Below are 19,787 nucleotides of genomic sequence, written 5' to 3' on the forward strand. Positions count from 1 at the left end.
ACAAACTTTCGATTTGCACACCCCCCCCCTCAAACTTTCAATTTGCACCCCCCCCCCCACTCAAACTTTCGATTTGCACCCCCCTCATACTTTATATATATATACCGAGGGGTCTATATGGGGGGGGGGGGGGTTATGACCCCCCCCCCCTAACCCCCCCCCCCCCCCCCCTGCCTATGCCACTGTCACTCGAGCATTCGATTATCTACTATAAAACTATAAGTATAATCAAGACAAGATCTATCTAGATTCTAGATCTAGATTCTAGTATTCACGGATATTACTCTGACGGATATTTACTCATATGACTATGACAAAAAAAAAGCCTCAAAGCCTATTTATAATATTTTTTTATATATTAGCGATATAATCTTAGGCCCAAGCCCTGAATGGTTTTAAGACTGACTTCGATCAACAATAACATTTTGACAAATATAGAAACATTAATAATGTTTGTAAAAAAAAAATTCAAACTTTGATTTGTATTTGCGAATGTAGAAAATTCTTCAATGTCGTATTCAGATAAGAAATTGTAGTTTTGGGTGTTTAGACGTCTCTTGTTTAGCATGGAAACAAAATGGCAGATTACGAGATAATGTTACACGACAGAATCAATACTTAGACAGGGAATATTAGGCTACACTCAGCTGTAAAAAATAAAATTTTAAATGTAATTTTTTTATTAATCTTTAGGACTTAGGCCTACCTAGATCTACCTACACAACAGTACACTCAGTTACACAGTGTAGGATGTAGGCCTACCTACTTAAGACTTAGCAGCCTAAGTAATAAAAATTGGTAATCTATCGTTTTGGGTACGTAAAATCGCCCGCGACTAGTAATGTGAAAAACAGGTGACTCCTTACATTTTAATAATTATTTCACATTTTGAGGAGGATTTATGTTTTGAAAAATACAAAAATGTTTCCTTGTTTCATTTATGTACCTGTTTTTAAACAATTGAACTAAAACGTTTCAGTAATAAATGAACACCAGCGATGTTTCCAACAGATGCAACCATGCTCATTTACTATAGCAGCCATCTTGTTAAAGTTTTATTTGCATAGACTTAAAGCGCGAGATTCAGGCGGAAGTCACTCTATTTTACAAATGGCTGCTGTTTATATAGCAAATCTTGCTTGCAGACACTGCTGTTTAAAGTTAATTTCTGGCCTATATTGATATATTTAGCCATTGATTTAGGTTTATTATTCATTTATCTATAATATTTGACACAAACATATCAAAATATACTTCTATTACAGCCTTGACAATGAGGTAACGTTTTCGTACATTAATAGCCGCGGGCGATTTTACGTACCCAAAACGATAGATTACCTAAAAATTATAATAAGTATTAAAAGTAATTATAAGTAAGTACGTAGTAGCATTGGATTAGAATCATTACATTAGATTCTTAAGTAATAATAAGTAAGAATAAGGCCTAAGGCAAGGCTACATTTAACTACATTAAACTAAAATAAACTTTCCTATTTTTTATTTTCATTAAGCCTATGTTATAAGATTATAAGTGGATGTTTAACTTTCGTAAGACAAACATTGATTGGATGTACATGAACTCTGTTATTGATTGTTATGTGTTTAAAAAACTTTGAATATAAAAATTTTAAATAACATAGATCTAATATTTTAAACCAATTGACCTAGTCTGCATTTTGTAAAATAAAATTTATGCTAGCCTATCGAATGTCATTGTTTATGTCGCCATTACCACATGAAAACAAAATTGCTTTTGCTTTTTAAAAATTGTTTCATTACCAAAAATATTAAAACGTTAAATATATCCATCCTTTTTTAAAGTCAGAAAAAACTAAATAATCAGGATTTTATAACCATATTAATTTTAATTACACTGCCTATGATTTAAAAATATTTTGTGGGCCTCTTGAATACGATTTTTAAAGAATGTGTTAGACTAATGGTGAAGAGTAAAGCATTAAATATTATGCTATAATAGTAGGCCTATCAATGTTAAAATTAGATTTCTAGATTTTAATTTTAAAAAATTAAAATCTCAGTGTGAGAGTCACTAATACTAATTATAATTTAATAATAATAATACTTGCTAAATCAAAATGTCACATTCTGTAGAAAATCTTACAAGACCTCAGCCAAAACTCCAAACTTGATTTAAATAATAACATTAATATTCCAACCTTGGTTTATGTGCCCTACTGGGTTATATAATTATTATTTAATTACTAATGAGGGGCCTATTAAATATATTTTTTACTGTTACTGTTAAGGGGTTATCCACAAAGAATGCCACATTATTTTACATAACTTTAACTATTATTTACTTACATAAATTTTAACTGATCTCCTTTCATTTCCAACAGATAAATAACAAAATGGCAGGGGCTATGTTTGAGAGTGAAAAGGCAGGTTAAAATTTTTCTAAAATTAGACCTTTAATTGTTTTTGTAGTTCTAAATAGGTAACAGATGAGAATATCTATAAACCAAGCTAACTGGCTCATATAAACAGTCTAGCCTTTAGTGTAAGTAAGAGGGTGTACCAAAGCTAAAATCCCAGTTTAAAGTTTAACTAAACGTGTTTAAAATGTTGTCAAACAAACAGAATAGAATTTTTTTAAGATAGCTGGCTATATTCAAAGAACCAGTAAAAACATACTTATAGCTGATTCTATTGGAATTCTTTAACTTTTTTAAAACTTGGTATTGGCTTTCTTTTATGTTGAAGAGCATTACTATTGTGACTTGCAATGTATCTCCTGTAAATTTGCTGAGAAATCAAGGTTGCTAGGTAATAATAAAGGGTGCAACAACTTGAGAAACAAAGTTTGGAATATGAAGGGACATGAAGATTCAGACTTCACAGATCAGCAACTGTAGGGACAGATCAACCATCTTTCAGTGCCATTTTTGGTAGATTTAACCTGATTTGTTTTTGAACAATTTTACCCATAAAAGTAAAAGCAAAATATTTCCAATTTGATAGAACAAAAAAAAAATATACTATACAAATTAACAGTAGCAGCTAGCACTGTTTAAATTATAAATCCAGCTCATCGCACATTGTTTAAAACATTTTTGGTGAATGTATTGTTAAGTTTCTCAACTATAAAGGGATCAAAACTTAAATTATTATTTTATTATTTTATTTTGTATTTATTACTCTCATACAAAATTAAATAATTAGCATTTTTAGATGTAGATTTTTTAACTGTTGTCACTGATATATTGCATGATAAAACAAGTTAATTTTGATAAAATATTCTAATTGATCATGCTATTTACACAAAATATATTTAACTTTCAGACTCGTATTTTAAAAGCCATTGTTAATAATGATGTCCCAGCTCTAAGAACAGCTTTAAAAGATGGAGAAAATCCTCACTACACTGATAGGGTAACCAAAATTTGATAGCTCTAGTCTATAAGTGATGGCATTTTAGGACTAATACTTGCTTATTTGATTCAAATGTGTGTGTCTTCTGCAGAAACGTAACACATACCTCCATTATGTATGTACCATGTATCGTCCTGTCATCTTTCACATTATTGTGGGAACAGGAATCAATCTAAATGCACAGAACAGGGTAGGTAACTGATTGAATGTCTAAACTGTTAAACCTAATTTTTTAACAATGTTGCAGTATGTTTTAGTAAACAATAAAATATGTTAAACAGTTTTATGAAACAAAAAGTTGCTTATGAAATTAACAGAACATTAGTTAGGTTGTGTGGATGTGAAGTGTATGCGTGGAGGTGGAGGTGGAGTGTGTGTGTGTGTGGAGGTGGAGTGTGTGTGTGGAGGTGGAGTGTGTGTGTGGAGGGGGAGTGTGTGTGTGGAGGGGGAGTGTGTGTGAGTAGAGGAGGAGTGTGTGTGGAGAGGGAGTGTGTGTGGAGGGGGAGACTATTGTGTGGAGATAGAGGTTTTGAGGAGGGAGACTAGTAGTGTAAACAGTGTGCTAGTCTATGATTCCACCCCTAGACTCAGGTTACAAGATGTGTGATATAGATGTTATTATCTCTGTTCCTCAGCATGGAAACACAGCCCTCCATGTGACTGCTCTACAGAATGAATGCTGCCATGTAGGAGACCTCTTAGCAGCTGGGATCAACCCAAACATCAAAAACAAAGTTTGTTTAAAGAAAATCATCTTTGTATTGCTTTCTTTGATCATCTGAATCTGAAAACCACTCTTTCAGTCACTGTGTTAAATAACCCTATCCATACAGACATATGGTCTCATACACCCTCAAATAGATTGACAGCACATACATATCAATATAAATTGTGTAACATGGTTGCTGTGAACTGTCATTCTTGTGATAAGCTACTATCATGGCTGTGTCCATAAGCAAATCATTTCATCTTTGTATTATTTATAATTTATGATGAAGTAATTCTGAAATTTTGAACAGTCAGCATTTAAATCAAAATTAGCAATTGGTCCATAGCTAAGTAATTAGATCAAAGACTTAGTAGCTGATTCTCATGATCATTTGGTTGAAGTCACATAATGAAATGAGGTCATCGTGGTTGGGTCAGTGAATCTCATGGTTGCTAAACTAAAAAGTCTTGAGTTCAAACCCCTGGGCTGATGAGGCTGCCTTTAAGTTTGTTCTTGGATAGACAAAGGCTATGGAAGCTAATCCAAGAAAAGCAGGCTGAAATTGGAGTCAATGGCCTACATGGCATTTAACAGGTTGACACGTAATACTTAATTGTGTTGGAGGAAATACTGTTCAACATTTCAGTTAAGAAAGAAGAAAAAGAAGAAAGTGAAATAAATGCTTAGTAAAATCAAGAAACATTATTTTCCCTCTACTTTGTAGGCCTACATAGTTATATAATGTGGTGGTTGCTGTATCCCTAGAAAATTTTATCTCCACCAAATCTAGGGATGTTGAATCCATTGACAAATGTAATATAATATTAGAAATAACTAACACTTTTTGTGTGTCTGTGTTCAGTGTATTCTAATCAATAGCACAGAGGATATGGTGTTAAAATACTAGGAGGCCAATATATATGGCGAGAAACTGAATTAATAAAGATTTACAATCTTCTTAAATAATTTTTTTAAAATATGGTTTGTATTTGTAAACCCATTTAAAGTTATTTTAAAACTTTTAACTTTAGGATAAAAAAACTGCAGCAGAAATTCCTACCAAAAATAAGTTCTGGAAAAGTATTTATTATAAATATCAGGTAATTGATTATTTATACTGTTTTTTTTTCAAATATAACATTTTAATAAACAGTAGAGTTTTTAGTATTTTTATTTTTATAAACATTGTTTGTTACTTAAAACGTATAATTTTATTGTTTTATTCTGTAATACATTCCATCTATAAATAAAATACTTAAAAAAATCTTTTTAAAAAACCACGTTTTTCTTGTGGACTAAAAAGTAAAAAATAAATTTTTCTTTTGTGCTTCCTCGAGCTGTGCAGGTTCTTGTGATGACTGACAAAAAACGTGGGTACGTTCACCATCAAATTTCCCGACCCATCTGCCCGACCCACGTTTTTTGTCAGTCATCACAAGAACCTGCACAGCTCGAGGAAGCACAAAAGAAAAATTTATTTTTTACTTTTTAGTCCACAAGAAAAACGTGTTTTTTTTTAAGTTTTTTTTTAAGTATTTTATTTTCTCCTTTTTAGTCTGTTGCTACACATGAAAAACGTGGTTTTTAAAAAGTTTTTTATATAGTTTATTTTCTACTTTATCTAATGACTTGATTAAGTATGACTTGACTAAGTGTTTTTAAATACACGGACTAAAAATCTTGAGCGACCGATACGCTTTAAAAAGAGAAGGGGCGTAATTTAACTAAGCCTACATGCCGTGACCAGGATTCGAACCTGGATTGTTGCGGCCACAACGCGAAGTACTAACCACTATACGATCACGGCCAGCGCGCTCACATCGATTGGGGCCGAAGTAACTGTGTCAATAGGCCTCCAGTCTTGTCGGTATCTTTAGAAATCATGTCCTCAATTTTATGGTCCTTGGGGCGTAATTAAATTAAGCTAATTACGGTCTCTAATTGCTAGTTTTTATGATTGCATCTGAAATTGTTAGGCGAAAGTAGCCTGCATGCCAAATTTCAGATCTCTAGAGCAATCAGAAGTGGGCTAATTTTCGATGTCAATTTTAACAACAAACATCCAAACAAACAAACAAACGCGAAGCTGAGTTAAGAAAAACGTGTTAAAAATAACCAACATTTCTCTTGAAACAGCCAGGTATATTTGAAGCAGTCAGCAGCCATGATGTTGATGCAGTCTTGCACTTGTTACACTGCTGGTCAAGAGTGGACACCAAAAGAGTAAAACTCATTTTTATACAGATTATTTTTTTTTAAAAAGTTTTTGTTTACTTTTTATGTATTACTTACAGTTTATTTTTATGAAACATGTTACTTTTATTTACAAACAAAAATGTTAAACAAAACATTTTTTTTCCATAATTATACAGTTTGCTAAGTTTTTTCATTGATCAGTAGTAGCACTTCTGGTGCCATTAAATCCCCCTCCTCCATTTTCCAGCCATATTCACTTATGCCAAGACATTTTTATTTTGGAACTGTTCTTAGCTGCAAATGAAATATATTACTGACAATAACAAAGTGAAATTCCTCTTTAAACTTAGCGATCCATTCGGCAGATGAATTAGAGTTCATGTGTTTCTTGCAAATAAAGGGGACTGGTAATCACTATGACCAGATGCCTTACCTTCCCCAACATAAGTGGGGTAACCATCAGAGCTGGGTGGACTCAGGGATGTCCTACAGTCACAATTCCACACTTTGATCCGAACTGAAGCTCTTCAGGCTACAGCCAAATGCTCTACCATTCCACCACACTGCCCTATCATTGACATTATAGCTTGACAATATTTACATTTTATTAAAAAACTTTTTTAGATGAACAACTGACATGACACATGTTTATCAAAGTAATTTAAGAACAATTCTAATCAATGAAGATGAGAATGTGGCAACCATGTAAAACTAAAACTTCTCTATGTATTTGTTTAATGTCTGTAGGATGGTCAAACACTAAGGCAGTATGCAGCTGCTCTTAAATTTCACGACATTGTCTATCATATTGATGTTCATATGCACACCTTGGTAAGTTTAATTTATAAATTGGAATTAGATTCAGTCATATATATTTTGTTTCTCTATGCATGAATAAGTTATTTAAGTTGTAAGTTATCATTTGTAACTTGTGCTGTGGCTTAACTCAACGTCTTGTTGCCAGAGTGCTATTCACGCAGTGCTAGAAGAAAACACAGAGAAAGCATGGACATATTTATCTCATCCTAAATGTGATGTCAATTTTCTTAACTACGTAAGTTCTTAATACACTCCCTGGTCTACAAAAAGTATTCTTTTTTATTCTAGTAAAATATAACATTCTAACAATTTCACATATATTTGAATGTAATTATCTTCTTAAGCTAAGATTTTTGTTCTCACTCATGGTATTTGATGGGACGGAGTGGTCTAGCGGTAGAAAGCTGGACTGCTAACCCGTAAGTCTCAAGTTCGAATCCGGGTTCAAGTCAGTATACCGTCCCTCAGTCCACCCAACTCTGATGGGTACCTAACTCATGTTAGGAAAAGTAAAGGTAGCTGGGCATAGTACTGACCCACTATCTCTTCATATGCCGAGGTCACAGAAACAAGTGAACTCTACTTCACTTGCCCCATAGACCATCAGGTTTGAAAGGGAAACTTTACTTTCATGGTATTTGAGGGCTAAAGACAACCCTGAGTGTTTTGTTACTAGGCAGCAGACTCCAGCCATATCCTCCAGTACGCCATCAAACTTGGGGATGTCAGACTGGTCCGTATGATCTGTAAGGCAAACATCAATGTCAACATCAGAGTTACTGTTGAAGGTTATCTCAAGGTAGGTAACAGGGATTTACCTACCTTCTTCATAATATTTTATTATGGTATTTATAAAAAATATTTACTCTTGGTCTAAAGATCTAAAAACTACTTTAAACATATTTTTACAATGTTTTTTTTTTTAAATTAAATAAAACTATAAATATCAAATAGATAAATAAGTAAGAATATTTTAATGTGGGAAATTTTCCAAACTGTTCTTGAAGTCTAGCTTATATCCAAATTATGTATAAAAAAAAAAACAAAGTTGAAGTAAAGAAACATTTTCAATGTTCATCCCACTCTAGAAGCCAATCAATTTTTCTATATTGCTATCAGCTTCAACAATTTAAATTTTATAATTTATTTTTTTTTTGCATTAAAAAATATTTAATTTTTTTTTATCCCTTCCTAAAAGGCTCCACTATTCTTCTGTGCTATTGGTCCAAATATTCCAGAGGAAATTATGTGGCCTGTACTGAAAGCTAATGCTGACTTCACCCTCAAAGACGAGGCAATACATTTTTATATTTATTGCTTGCAAAATCACTGAATCATTTTGTAAATCATGTAATCAATACTTAAAAACCACCACATAGTTAATTAAACACATTAATTTTATAAATGCCACCATTATCAAAGCTTAAAATCTATAAAAGTTACAGAATTTTACCAAGTAAACAATTATTTCTGTCTTAATTCCCTAACCAGAGAGGCCGGAATGCTGCCATCTATGCTCTAGACAAGACTAATAGGAAAATATCTTGTGAGGTGGTTTCCTTTATGATGAAGAATGGACTGGATTTATCTCAGAGAGATTGTGTAAGTCTAGTATTGGGGATCTTATTGGAGGCTGTTTGTAAATAAGAATTTAACATATTGTGTGACGATATCCAGAACTATTCTTTTATAAATAAAATTTTATTTAAATGTAAATTTAATTTAAAGATAACTAACAAAAACTAATTTTTTGCTACAATTGAAATATTATTCCTAGTTTTTAATTTAGATGTAAATGATTATACCTTTTTTTTGTACCTGTATTTAAAGACAGGTGTAACACTGAGAGATGTTGTCAGGTTTGCTGTGAGGAAAGACATCCTCACAGTTATAGACACAGTAAGTTCTTCTCTTTCTACTTGTGTTCTACTATATATATCAAACCATTATAAAAAGTCTACATTGTAGTCAAGTTAAAGCTATGGTTTTTTAAAACGAAAATTTTAGGCGCACATTTTAAAACCAACATCAACAACGCTATTCTTATTGTTACAGTTAAACACTTGAACACTCATTTGTGTATCACTGAAAAGTTTATCCTTTTGACCAGTGTATTTCTGTCACTAATCTCTTGTTTCCTTAAATCTAGGATTATGTCAAACTTATCAGATCTTCCAACATGAAAGAGTTAGAGAGGCTGGCTGTAATGGGCTATGACAGTTTGCTAATCAATTTTAACGTAAGGGACTTAATCATGGTAGTAGCTCTGCAATGTTAGTTTAACTAGTGTTTTCATTTTAGGCTAATGTATATGTGTATATATATATATATGTATATTTTATTTATTTATATCTCCCCAGTACAGAGATACATTTATCTATGCTAGTGGCAATGAGACAGAAGATGTTGTGCATTTCACCCAATGGCTGCCCATGTTTTGTGTAAGAATATTTTATTGTTTCATTTGATCTCAAGCATTAAGGCTCACTGCGACTTTATTGCAACATTTTTAGCAAGTGAAGACCTTAGAAAACTTTGGTACTAAAAGTACTTAAGTCAGTAAAAAAATCATTTTGAGATAACAGAGATTAAACAAAATGCTATTATTTGTATAGTTGTTTGAAAGAGGAACTTTGATATCTTCTCCAGAATTAATATGTGTACATCAGATAAAGTGAAACTAGAAAAGTAACAAACATTGCTTGGTTTGTTTCCCATAATTGTGACTGTACTGCCAGCACTAGGCTCATTGAATGTGTAAAATTCAGAACGTTTTTACTTAAATCTATTTATAAGTTAACACTATCATGTCTATGATTTTATAGCTCCATAGGACTAATATGTATTGTTCTAAAAAATAAAAATTATTATATACCTCCTTAAAGGCTGAAGTTACAGAATTTCACCAGTTAGTCCAAGATGGCAGCCATGCAGACGTCAGCAAATATCTGGCCACTTGTAGTCGCCCTGATTTACTGGTTAATGCCAGAGACAAGGTAATCAACTTTCTGATCAAACTTTCTTTATGTTATTTATCCCTCCACACCTACCGGATTATAGGGCTGACTGCGGTGCTGCACATTTTCATCCTACATCTTAAGTCTAGTGTTTTCAGTCAAGTGTTTTCAGTCATGTGATTTCAGCCAAGTGTTTTCAGTCATTTGATTTTTAGCAACATTTGCTTCTCCTTCTTCCACTAATCTAAATCTCAAGTCATGTGATTTCAGTCATGTGATTTATCTCTTTAACTTAGTATGGCTATTTATCTAACAACCTTGACCTATGATTTGTAAAGCTGTATCTTATCCATCCCCAATTTGGTCAAGATTTCTTCTGAACTTCAGCTTTTCTGAGAGCTTGCACAACTTACTTCAATGTATGTCTGTAAAATACATTTTAAAGAAAAATTTTAATCTTTTTTAAAATTTTCTAATTTCCTGAGCAATGTCACAAAAACATGTTAAACTTTCTTTTGTATTTTAAGGCAGTGAAGTGACATTATTAGCTAGTTTTAATATGTTAATACCCATTTTTACCATTTTAAGCACAAATGTCTTGATGATAAAAGTGGCCAAAAAGGCATAATCAGTACCCCAAACATGACTTGCTACTGTAATAAAATTGTTTGCAGTACCCCAAACAAGACTTGCTACTGTAATAAAATTGTTTTCAGTTACCCAAACATGACTTGCTACTGTAATAAAATTGTTTTCAGTTACCGAAACATGACTTGTTGCTGTAATAAAATGCTCTTTCCCCCTCCATCTAACCCATCAGGGTGGTAGATCAGCCTTACATCTCAGTGTCCTCTATGGGCACCAGGACGTTCTTCAGCTCCTGCTGGCTCACCAAGATGTGGACATCAATGTCACTGACAATGTAGGTTTGTTTCTTCTACCAACAATTTATCAGAAAACCATATACTACACAAGTGATTCGTTCATCTGTCATCTAACATTTTATCAGTATATCATCTTTTATAAAATATATTTTATAATTAAAATTAAAATAACATTTTGAAAAACAAAATTAATATATTTTTGTCAGTCTTTAATAAATTAACTTTAATATTAGTTTGAGAAATTAAAATAAACCATATACTACAGTACTGATTCTGTCATCTGTTTCTTATATTCAGCTAGGAAGATCAGCCTATCACTATGCTTGTTCTATTGAAGAGGAAGCTGAAAGGAAACAACTGTGTCATTTACTTCTAGATGCTAAGGCAAATGCTGATACTCTTGACAATGTAAGTTCAATGTCTTAAGCTATCATTAGCTTAGATCCATTATTTATTCTAATATCTATATTTGGCCCTTTAAATGTGGAGAATATGTGATACTAATGTTTTCAAGAACAGATTTACAAACTGAAATAAAAAAGTTGTATAAAAAATATAAAAAGATTTAAAATCAAACTCTAGACTGGACACATGACTCACCATGCTATAACTTTTATAATTGTTAATCAAACTATTCCTTTTCTCTCTGTAATAATATACGTTGGAAATTATAAACTCGGTGTAATTAAGAGAGATATTTTTGTTAACGAAATTTTAAATTAATTAAAAAATTAATTAATTTTTAAGTAATTAGAATTGTTTGACAGCAATGAAACCTAATTCTGTGTTGATTTATGTTACAACTTTAGATCTAGCAGAAAATAAATAATATTTAGCCAGTTTTAAATGTTAAATAAATATCCAGCTGAACTTAAATTCTTATTTCCATCAGTAAGAAAAAAAATAATTTTATTTTCAAGTTACTTGCCTTTAATTTAATTTCTATTTAATCCCAGAAAAACCGTAAAGCTTCCTACTATATGAGTCACACAGATGAGGCAAGTACATGGATTGCCAAAGAAAGAAAGGTGCATACAATTATAGAAAACATTGTCAGAATGTATTTAAAAAACAAAAAATTCCAGTGTTCAATATTTTATTGTTAAAAATATAAAAACATGTTCTGATAAATAACAATCATTTATTATGTGTGTTGTTAAGTCAATAATTTTGTACACTGTTACTGTATTTCAGACACATTATGGGATGGTGAAACAGTTGGCATGTGTAGATAAGGTTTGTTTTCTTATAATCGTTTTTTGTTTTACTTTATGGTTGTTTTAAAATCTTTACAAATCACATTTTACTTTTGTAATAGTGGTACTAGTTGTAGGCCTACATACATATTTCATAAACTTGTTCTATATGCATTTTATTATATTTTATTTAAATGTGTAAGTTGTCAACCAAACAATGCAGCTAACATAGCTTACTTCAATGACGATCTATTTTAATCATAGTATCAAGAGTTGTGTCACCTGATAAAGCACAAGAGAAAACCAATCAAACATTTTGAATCAGCCATAAAAAAATTTAAACATCCAGTTGCACAGTTTGAAAATATTGTGAGTTTAATATGTATTTTATAAATTTCGTAATTGAAAAAAATAACTTTTCCATTTTAGTTTGAATTTCTAAATTTTATTTTATTATAAGGCTCTGTTCCACATTACAGCTGAGGCCTTTAATGCCAGACTATAGAGATTTACTCTTTGTTGCCATGGACAACGGTCAAGAAGAAATAGCCACAAGGCTCATACACCTGGGAGCTGATTGGACCATACAGCAACTTGTAAGTGTACACTGGGGTGATGGGGGGGGGGTTCTTTTTTTTGTGTTAGCCATGAGACCATTATTTAATTTATCATACCTGGTTATCTAGCTGGTTACCCAAGATTTAAATATTTTATAACTTATAATTAAATCAAGACAAATGTTGATTATTTTGAGACACCCCTGCCTACACCATCTTAAATCTTTTTGTAAAACAACTTACAAAATGGCATGTTTTTAAAACTCAGAATGCTTCCCGTGTTTTATGCTTACGTCACCACATTATAAATTTAACCAAAGTTAAAGTATTTAATCTGATCCATGATTTTTGTAGAAAAATTTATTTACTTAATTTCAATTTTAGTGTGTAGGGCATTCAGTAATGATTAATTAATATTAGTAATGTGTGAGTTTTAAATCAAATGGGAAATAGATATGAGTCGTCTTGTCGCATAGACACTGAAAAAATGGAGTGGAAAAAAAATTGCGGTAAAACGTGAAAATAATTATGGGCTTAAAGAGTCAAATCTTTCTACACATGCATCAAACTTTGTATTTTAGTGGTACCTACACCATATTCAATTTTTTTATTAATGTATCAAACTTTGTATTTTAATCCTAAATCTTTCATCATTGGCATCCAACTTTGTATTTCAGTATTACCTACACCATCCTAAATCTATCATCATATTCATCAAACTTTGTATTTTAGTATTACCTACACCATCCTAAATCTACCATTATATTTATCAAATTTTGTATTTCAGTGTGAGGTCAAGACCTCATCAGGTGAAGATGTTACAACAGAACTACAACCTGTTACAGTGTACCACAGAGCCAATCAACTGGGGATGAAAAAACTCACCCGCGCCATAGACAGAAGGAGAGAATTTTTTGACCGGAACACAAACACCAACTTCAGTACACGTGTCAGTGACACTATGTCAAATAGCCTGGTCAGTGACACTGTGTCAAATAGCCAGACATTGGAAGTTATACGCAAGTCAGGTGATGTGGCAAAAGTTGACCAGTGGATGGCCAGTGATGGTATGGAGGGTGATGGTATTAACAAATATAATGATGTCGTGTTTGAAGAGAAACTTACAGATGACATACTTGAAGATATTTTAGAATGTAATGTGACTTTGGATAGTGGGGAATGGGGTGATGATTCTGCTACACAAGAAGAAGACAGTGATTTACTTGCTGTCATGTAATGATTGTTTTCTATCATCTGATCACACTTTTTAGTTTTGCCAAATCCATCTTTTGGAGAAAACCTGAAATTTTGCATTTATCAAAGACTGTCTGTTTCCTATCGATTCAATTAAACTATTAGTATTAGTATAATATTTTTATACATATTCTTTTCAAACAAATAATATACATTTCCATCTGTGATATATGATTACTTTTTAACACGTTTTTATTAACTCAGCTTCGCGTGTGTTTGTTGTTAAAATTGACTTCGAAAATTAGCCCACTTCTGATTGTTCTATAGATCTGAAATTTGGCATGCAGGCTACTTTCGCCTAACAATTTCAGATGCAATCATAAAAACTAGCAATTAGAGACCGTAATTAGCTTAATTTAATTACGCCCTAAGGACCATAAAATTGAGGACATGATTTCTAAAGATACCGACAAGACTGGAGGCCTATTGAGACAGTTACTTCGGCCCCTATCGATGTAAGCGCGCTGGCCGTGATCGTATAGTGGTTAGTACTTCGCGTTGTGGCCGCGACAACCCAGGTTCGAATCCTGGTCGCTCAAGATTTTTAGTCCGTGTATTTATAAACACTTAGTCAAGTCATACTTGAAGCCAATAGGGATGTCTTGGGAGATGTCAAAATTAATAGCCGAGGATAGGAAGAAATGGAAGGAAATGGTGGAGGCCCTATGCTCCATAAGGAGCAAAGAGGACTAACAACAAGTCATACTTAATCAAGTCATTAGATAAAGTAGAAAATAAACTATATAAAAAACTTTTTTAAAAACCACGTTTTTCATGTGTAGCAACGGACTAAAAAGGAGAAAATAAAATACTTAAAAAAAAACTTTTTAAAAAACCACGTTTTTCTTGTGGACTAAAAAGTAGAAAATAACTATTTACATACATTTGATGACAAAAACGTGGGTCGGGCAGATGGGTCGGGAAATTTGATGGTGAACGTACCCACGTTTTTTGTCATCAAATGTATGTAAATAGTTATTTTCTACTTTTTAGTCCACAAGAAAAACGTGGTTTTTTAAAAAGTTTTTTTTTAAGTATTTTATTATATATAACTACAACTTTACAAAACTATAACATTTACTATTTTTGTTATATAAATTTTATTTCTAATTTTATCCAAAGAAATATTGCATTATCTTGTAAAATTTCTTTAAACTTTATGTATATTTATTATGAAAATCAATAAGAATGTGTTTTTTTTGTAATAAGCTACTTTTACATGAATATTTGTAGTTTAATAAAATGTCCACTCAAAAGTTTTTGTGTCTTATTTTTTTCCCCTGCATTCTATCTGTCCTGTGATAAAGGTACCATGTCTAGGTCATATGGCTCCAGATAATAGAGCTCCCAGCACAATTACTCTTGTTTAGTAAGCCTGTGACAAAAAGCTATCCCAGCCTCAATATGCCTACACATGACATTTAGTTTTAACTTTTACTGTTCTTAAACTCTTGTCCTGTCATATTTTAATTACCTGTTCATTAAGCCCCTGTCATATTTTAATTAACAATTTATTAAACATTTATCTAGTTTCCTATCATACATCAAATTCCAAATTTCAGCTGTAGTCGTATATTAAGCTCCCGCCCAACATTGAACTCTCACTATTCAGTATGCTCACAGTTTATGTTATCGACAGACGAGATTATAAAAGTCCTATAATTACTTGACTATAACTTTTCCAGCTTACACTTTGTGTTTAGTTCATCACTGTACTTTTAGTTCCCACAAACCATCAAACTCCTGTTGCTGATCAACCTTTTCTGTTTAGTTCATCACTGTACTTTAGGTCAAACAAACCATCAAACTCCTGTTGTCGATCAACCTTTTTGTTTTTCACCAACCTCTCGTTGTTCATCCAGCACCTACCGTAGGTCTACACCAGGGGTCGGCAACCTGCGGCTCGCGAGCCGCATGCGGCTCTTTTGATATCAAGATGCGGCTCTCCAGCTCTTTAAACAAATACTAATGATCTAAATAAAAAATAAAATATTTGAAATTAAAAAAAATTGTTAGTGGCTCTTTAAAACCAGGAAAATTTTGAAAATTGTAACCTTTGGCTCTTCCGCTTCAAAAGGTTGCCGACCCCTGGTCTACACTAAGCCACCACCGTACAGTAACATTTTGTTTGAGCCTACTACAGCTGTATTTTCGTCTGATTTACTCGCTACCATTTTGTTAGATACCAGACGGTCGGGATCCCCTTTAAACTGGATGTCCCGACGTGGAGCTCAACACAATTTTTGTTGAATGGTAAATACGAAATCATCCTGTACGATAGCTATTTTTATTAGTCTAACGAACATATATTTGACATTGAATTTTGGCCTGCTTTTAAGGATTTTGCCCTGGTCAAAGATACCTAGAAATAAAAGCGACCACGGGCTACAGATAGTCTTTTTAGGTAGCCGTTTTGCCTTGTGTTTTCAAACACTTTCGCATACAATAGGTGGAGATCATTTCAGCAATGCTGTTTTAACGTTGAAAAATTACTCATGGCTGGGTTTCATTCTCATTCTGCTCGCCCGGGGGGGGGGGGGGGGGGGTTAATGGGCATTTCCGTGGGGCCATTTGACTTGAAATTTCCGGAGTTGGGGGAGGTGGATAGAAAGTATGTTTTCTATTTGAATTTAAGTTGTTTTCTTCTATTTCGTCCGGGGAGTGGGGTGGATGGATGTGTTCCAGGAATCCCCCCCCCCCCCCCCAGAAAGATGTTTCAAAGACACGAATTCCAGGCAATGGTTTACTTTAATAATGTTTAAAATAAAGTCAGTCCAACGCATTTAATTTGTAACTGCTGGCATGTGGCGATACTCGGTCTAGTGATTTCCTGCCCCCCCCCCCCCCACCCTCACTATTGTTTGGAGGCATAAAAATGGCATCGTTACCTGCACATAGTGAATGAAACCTCAGAATGTTTTCTAGATAATGATCATACAAACACCCCTCTTACTTTTGGAAATAACTAGCGTTACTGTACTCTGCACGCCTGTGTCATATTGTAGACCAAGTATCGTGGTCGACCAAACGTTAGCAGACCAAGTTTTTCTTTTCAGTTCTTTTTGTCAAGTTAAAGGTAATATCATCCAACGCAAGTGGTTCAATACCTACATAATTATTTTTAATTTAAAAAAAAATGTGGCAAGGATAAAATTATGGTTACACGAGCCGACCCGACATATTTAGTTGTTTTATTTTCTACTTTTCAGTAATTCATAATTTGTGAATTCGACAGTACCAATGAAAGTATTTGCTTTAAAACACTATCAGATGTCGTTAAGGACGATACCCCCCTCCTTTCCCCCAACCCCTAACCCACCCACAACCCCCCTTGAAAGCAAACTCCTCTTAGTTTAAAATCGTTTCAAACTACATTATCTGCCCCTAATAGCCGTCACTAAACCCGGCTCTACGATTGTAATCATTTAGCGTGAACCACAGCTCACCAGACCATGTAGGTGTGGGGTTGTAGGGAGCGCGCTTACAGCTTGGTGTTTTCTATCGTCTCCAAGAAGAGAATTATATATAGAGAGAGATTTGTAAAAATTAAAGCCTGAGAACCATAGATTGCTCTCATTTTCATATTTTTGTATTGAGGATAAGCCGTTGAAAATAATTTTAGAATAATTTTATCAATTCAAATACTTAAAAAAAAAAACGCCCTGTGCCTATCATTAAGTGAAGTGGCCAGAAAAAGTAAAACAATGAAAGTCACAACTATTGTTTTTAAGATAAAATAAACGGGCTAGTTTTTATTAGCAACATGTCATTTTGTACTTTTTCACAATTTTTTAAAATAAATTATTCAATTTTTTTGTTGAAAAATAATTTTTCTGGCAACTACAATTTGAACCACTTTTCAAGCCGATGAAGTATTATGTGTCAACCCGTTATGCGCCATTTGGCTCGCTGGCTCAGAATATGCTGATTTTCTTCCACAGCCGGTTTCTACTAAAGAACAATCTACACGACAGCATTGGTTTGATTTTGTAGTTTTCTATATGGGTTGCTGTCTTAGCTAACGAGCCTCATCTGCCCAGCATCCGAACTCGGGACTTTTGGAGTTAGCTATCATAAGCTCTCCCACCAAAGCAGTGTTTCTTCCAGACTTTTTTCTCTGGGGGGGGGCACTTGAAATTTTCGGGGGGGGGGGGGGCGGTAGACTTTCTTCGGGTGGGGGGGGGCGGACACTGTTAAAAGTATATATTTTCTATATAAATTATATAAATTTCATTTCGTTCGGGGGGGGGGGGGGGGGGCGGTAAAAAAATTTCGGGGGGGGGGGGGGGGGCGAAGCACCAAAGCACGCCTCCCCGTTTGAATAAAGTTCCGTAATGACAATCGCCCCTGATGATAAGAGGTCGAAAACAATTAGCTGAGTGTGTTTGTTTCTTGAGATCAATTGATACTATATGCCGTCAGAACAATACAACATGTTTACATTTTACTCCAATTTGACAGCCTCACTCATCAGGTAAAGCTTCTAATTCTTTATTACATGCGCATGCCCTAACAACTAGAGTAGTCTAACAACCAGCAGCTGGTATTAGTTAAGCTGACAACAGTACTCTTGTGTTTAAAAAAACAAACTTTGCTGGTCGTATTTGGTTTCATGTGTACTTTGTGATGAAACATTATCGCGAGACCCGGAAGTCTGTGCAGTTATTCTAAAAATGGATTGTTATACCTCACACTTACGTCATCATTTTTTTGACGTCAGACACAGAACTCTACACCCGGACAGTCTAGCATCTAAAAGCGCGAAGCCTTTTACAAGTTTTTTAAAAAATTACCAGGCAGCACAGTTCTTTCAGGCATCTATTCATGGGGGGGGGGGGGGGGGGGCGGAGTCCCCGCGTAGAACGTCTACCGCCTTCCCTAACGAAATAGAATTTATAATATATATAGAAAATATATACTTTTACCAGTGTCCGCCCCCCCCCCCCCCCCTAAAAAATTTAGCCCCCCCCCCCCCCCCCCCCCACCCCCGAAGAAAAAAGCCTGAAAGGAACAGTCAGCTAATATGGTAGAATGTTTGGCGTTTTATTCTAAACAAAGATTTAAAACAAGCTGAACGTCTGTTATTTGATTTCACATGTCAGATACAAAACTGTGAACACTTTGGATGTTGTCAGAAATATTTGTTATTGTTGATTGCATACCCTGTACTTTACTCTGCTAGCAGGGATTCTTTCCTACAACTGTGTGGGTGACGGGGATTTGTTGTTTGGTTTAAGGCTCGATGTTGTTGTGGTCAGCACGGGGCGTGGGGATGATGGTTTCATCGCGTGACTACATGAATCTGTTTTCAAGTACTTCTTATTGGCCGTCTATCTTGAGTACATACTATTGACCGTCTATCTACATCAGGGGTCTCCAAACTACGGCCCGCGGGCCAGATGCGGCCATCGATGTCCTCTCATCCGGCCCGCGGAGATCTTTTTGTCCAAGGAAAAATCGTTTGTTGGTGATGGCTGAGGAACTTTGCCCAGAAAAATCAAAGACATGCCTGGAAGAAACTGGCCGAACTGAAATTTGATAGTTAATGCGGCCCTCCGATTGAAAAGTTTGGAGACCCCTGATCTACATCCTACTGGCCGTTTATCTTGAGTACATACTATTGACCGTCTATTTACAGTGAACCTTTCTGACCGACTTCTAAATCTCACGCCATTGTGACTCAGCATTGCTCGACAATACCTCACGGGCTTTCTTTACTTTGTCTACAGAAATTTTTTCTTTACCTTGTTTACAGACCTTCTTCCTTTGCCTTGTTGCCTCAAGAAATTCTTTCTTTACTTTGTATTAGAAGTTCATTGTTT

General features: G+C 34.1%; 1 protein-coding gene across 3 annotated transcripts; it reads left to right on the forward strand.

Moving 5' to 3' along the window:
* The first annotated feature begins 571 nt into the window (after window positions 1-571).
* On the forward strand, window positions 572-14,784 carry LOC131931378 (putative ankyrin repeat protein RF_0381). Of its 3 annotated transcripts, none has more exons than XM_059288177.1 (23): window positions 572-670; window positions 2,361-2,402; window positions 3,304-3,393; window positions 3,485-3,583; window positions 4,029-4,127; window positions 5,134-5,202; window positions 6,239-6,325; window positions 7,046-7,129; window positions 7,263-7,352; window positions 7,794-7,916; window positions 8,316-8,411; window positions 8,609-8,719; window positions 8,948-9,016; window positions 9,267-9,356; window positions 9,478-9,558; window positions 10,003-10,113; window positions 10,895-10,996; window positions 11,256-11,366; window positions 11,915-11,986; window positions 12,153-12,194; window positions 12,419-12,523; window positions 12,634-12,750; window positions 13,499-14,784. In XM_059288177.1, exons 2-23 carry the CDS (start codon window positions 2,373-2,375, stop codon window positions 13,946-13,948), a joined length of 2,328 nt encoding a protein of 775 aa, XP_059144160.1. In that variant the 5' UTR covers window positions 572-670; window positions 2,361-2,372; the 3' UTR covers window positions 13,949-14,784. The 3 variants fall into 3 exon arrangements, with proteins under 3 accessions (XP_059144160.1, XP_059144161.1, XP_059144162.1); XM_059288178.1 differs by having other exon boundaries at window positions 572-649; XM_059288179.1 differs by lacking the exon at window positions 5,134-5,202.
* The last annotated feature ends 5,003 nt before the right edge of the window (window positions 14,785-19,787 follow it).

Source organism: Physella acuta, unplaced genomic scaffold (assembly GCF_028476545.2).
Source record: "Physella acuta isolate Inbredline_101_S28 unplaced genomic scaffold, ASM2847654v3 ptg001955l, whole genome shotgun sequence".
Lineage (NCBI taxonomy): Eukaryota > Metazoa > Mollusca > Gastropoda > Physidae > Physella > Physella acuta.